Raw genomic sequence first — 2308 nt, forward strand, 5'->3', positions numbered from 1 at the left:
ACGGGATTTTAAAAGCGCGGGAATAGGAAAACATAGGCTGGGAATGTCATGCTCATCTCAATCTTACAGAATTTTTGATTGTTTGGTTGCATCATAGGAAAAACAAAGAATTCTTTCGAAGAGGTTTTGAGTGGATGCTATAAATCCCATGAAAAAAAGTACAAAGAAATCCTTAGAAAAAAATTTCTATAGGGTTCAATCCTGTGAATCAAACAACCAACATTGAAAAAAATCCGAATTTTTTTTTGAGAGCAAATTCCTAAAATTTCTAATCCTCCAAAATGCCTATGAAAATACTTGGAATCAAAGGAGCCCTTAATCTGCTTCACTTTGCTAATCACATTCACAACAACACATGTGCAATGGTCAGAACACAATAGCAGACATATTTGCATCAACAAAACAATCTGAATCGATGGAATCTACACCCTCTTCTGCAAGCTGCGAGGCCAGGATGTTCAGAACGCCAACAATGCCTCCAAATTCAGGTTTCAGGTCCTCTCCAGCGACGAACTCCTGCACCACGTTGTCCACCTCGATCAGGCTGCACCCCGGGGTCTTCTTCATGCTCCTGCTCCTTATTGACTTCCTCGTGCTCGCGACCTCGCTCCACCGCCTCGCCGCGGCGTACACGTTGGCCAGCATGACTAGGTTGCCGACGTCGTCTGGTTCCAGCGCGACGAGCCGCTCGGCAGCCACCACGGCCGTGTCGACATCGCCGTGGCTTCGGCATGCGCTGAGCATTGAGCCCCATATCTTCGCATCGGCAGGAAATGGCATGTCCAGTATGAGATTGAGAGCACGCACGATTTGTCCTGACCGACCGAGGAGGTCGACGATGCAGCCATAGTGCTCGACGCCAGGTTCGATGCCATAAGCGTCCTTCATGCGGTCGAAGTAGTCCAGCCCTTCGTCCAGGAGCCCGGCGTGGGAGCAGGCTGACAGGAGCCCGACAAATGTGATGCCGTTGGGCCTCACCTTCCCCTCCCTCTCCATATCCACGAACAACAGGACCGCCTCCTTTGCTCTCCCATGCGCCGCAAGGCCGCTGATCATCGTGCTCCACGAGATGACATCCTTCTCGTCCATACCGTCGAACAGCTGGAGTGCTTGGTCGATGCATCCGCACTTCGCGTACATCTCCATCAGCGCATTGCATACGTATGTCTTGCGCAGCATTCGGTGCCTGTTACAGTAGGCGTATATCCACCTGCCTAGCTCCAGGGCTCCGAGCTGGGCGCACGCCGGCAACACCGCGACGATGCTCACGTCGTCCGGCTCAAAGCCTTCCATTTGCATCAACCGGGACGCCTCGACGGCGCCCGAGAAGTCCCCCGCTGCCGTGTACCCGGACACCATTGCAGTCCAGGAAACGATGGTCTTCTCAGGCATGGAGTTGAATAACGCCCTCGCTTTCCTCATCTGACCCAGCCTCGCGTGCGCCGATATAACCGTGTTCCAAGTGACCGCATCCCTCTCCTGCATTCCGTCGAACACCTTGCGCGCGAGCGACAGATTGCCGGCGCGCGTGTACATCTCGATCATGGAGTTCTCCACGACGGCGTTGCACTCGCACCCGGACCTCACCACGTGCGCGTGCACCTGCTTGCCCAGTTCGAGGGCCGCCAGGCCGCCGCAAGCCTTGAGCAGGAACGGGTACGTGAACCGGTCGCCGCCGGGGCAACCAGTCGACGGAAATGGGCGGCACCTCAGCATGCGAACGTACACCGCGACCGCCTCCCGGTGCAGGTGGTTCTGGGCGTAGGCCTTGATCATGGCGTTGTGCAGGTGTAGGTTGGGCTCGTGCACCTGGGCGAACACCCGCGCGGCGTGCGCGGTGCGGCCGTGGGAGTTGCAGAGCTGGACGATCTGGGTGGCGATGTAGCTGCTCTGCGAGAGGGACAGCTGCACGACGTGGGCGTGGACGCGGAGGAGGTCGCGGAAGGTGGCGCAGGCCCGGAGCCTCGCCATGACGGCGTCCTCCACCTGCCGAGCCGCGGCCATGGCTCTGGCAGACAGGGTGTTCGACGAATTGGCGGCAGAGGGCTGTGTTGGTGACGGGTGAGCAACCGACGGCTATTCGCTCTCTTTTGTTTCAAGCGGGAGGAAGCAGATTTGATTTGTTTTTGGCATCGCCCAGGGATTTAGGATTTAGCTCAAATGAAAGGAAGTTTGGCGGATCTAAGCGAGTTCCTCTAGTAAGCTTGGTCGTAATCGTAGTCGTAGGATAACATAGTTTTTACTTTGGGCAACACCACCCGCTGTGTCTAGCAGCCATGTTTGACTACTCTAGGATAATCTACTTGTA

At 55.6% G+C, this 2308-nt stretch overlaps 1 protein-coding gene across 1 annotated transcript; it reads right to left on the reverse strand.

The window, feature by feature from the left end:
- Positions 1-280: 280 nt before the first annotated feature.
- Positions 281-2075, reverse strand: LOC119305212 (pentatricopeptide repeat-containing protein At2g20540-like). The gene has a single exon (XM_037581823.1). It carries the CDS (start codon positions 2002-2004, stop codon positions 367-369), a length of 1638 nt encoding a protein of 545 aa, XP_037437720.1. The 5' UTR covers positions 2005-2075; the 3' UTR covers positions 281-366.
- Between the last annotated feature and the right edge of the window lie 233 nt (positions 2076-2308).

This window comes from Triticum dicoccoides, chromosome 1A (assembly GCF_002162155.2).
Source record: "Triticum dicoccoides isolate Atlit2015 ecotype Zavitan chromosome 1A, WEW_v2.0, whole genome shotgun sequence".
In the NCBI taxonomy this organism is placed as follows: domain Eukaryota; kingdom Viridiplantae; phylum Streptophyta; class Magnoliopsida; order Poales; family Poaceae; genus Triticum; species Triticum dicoccoides.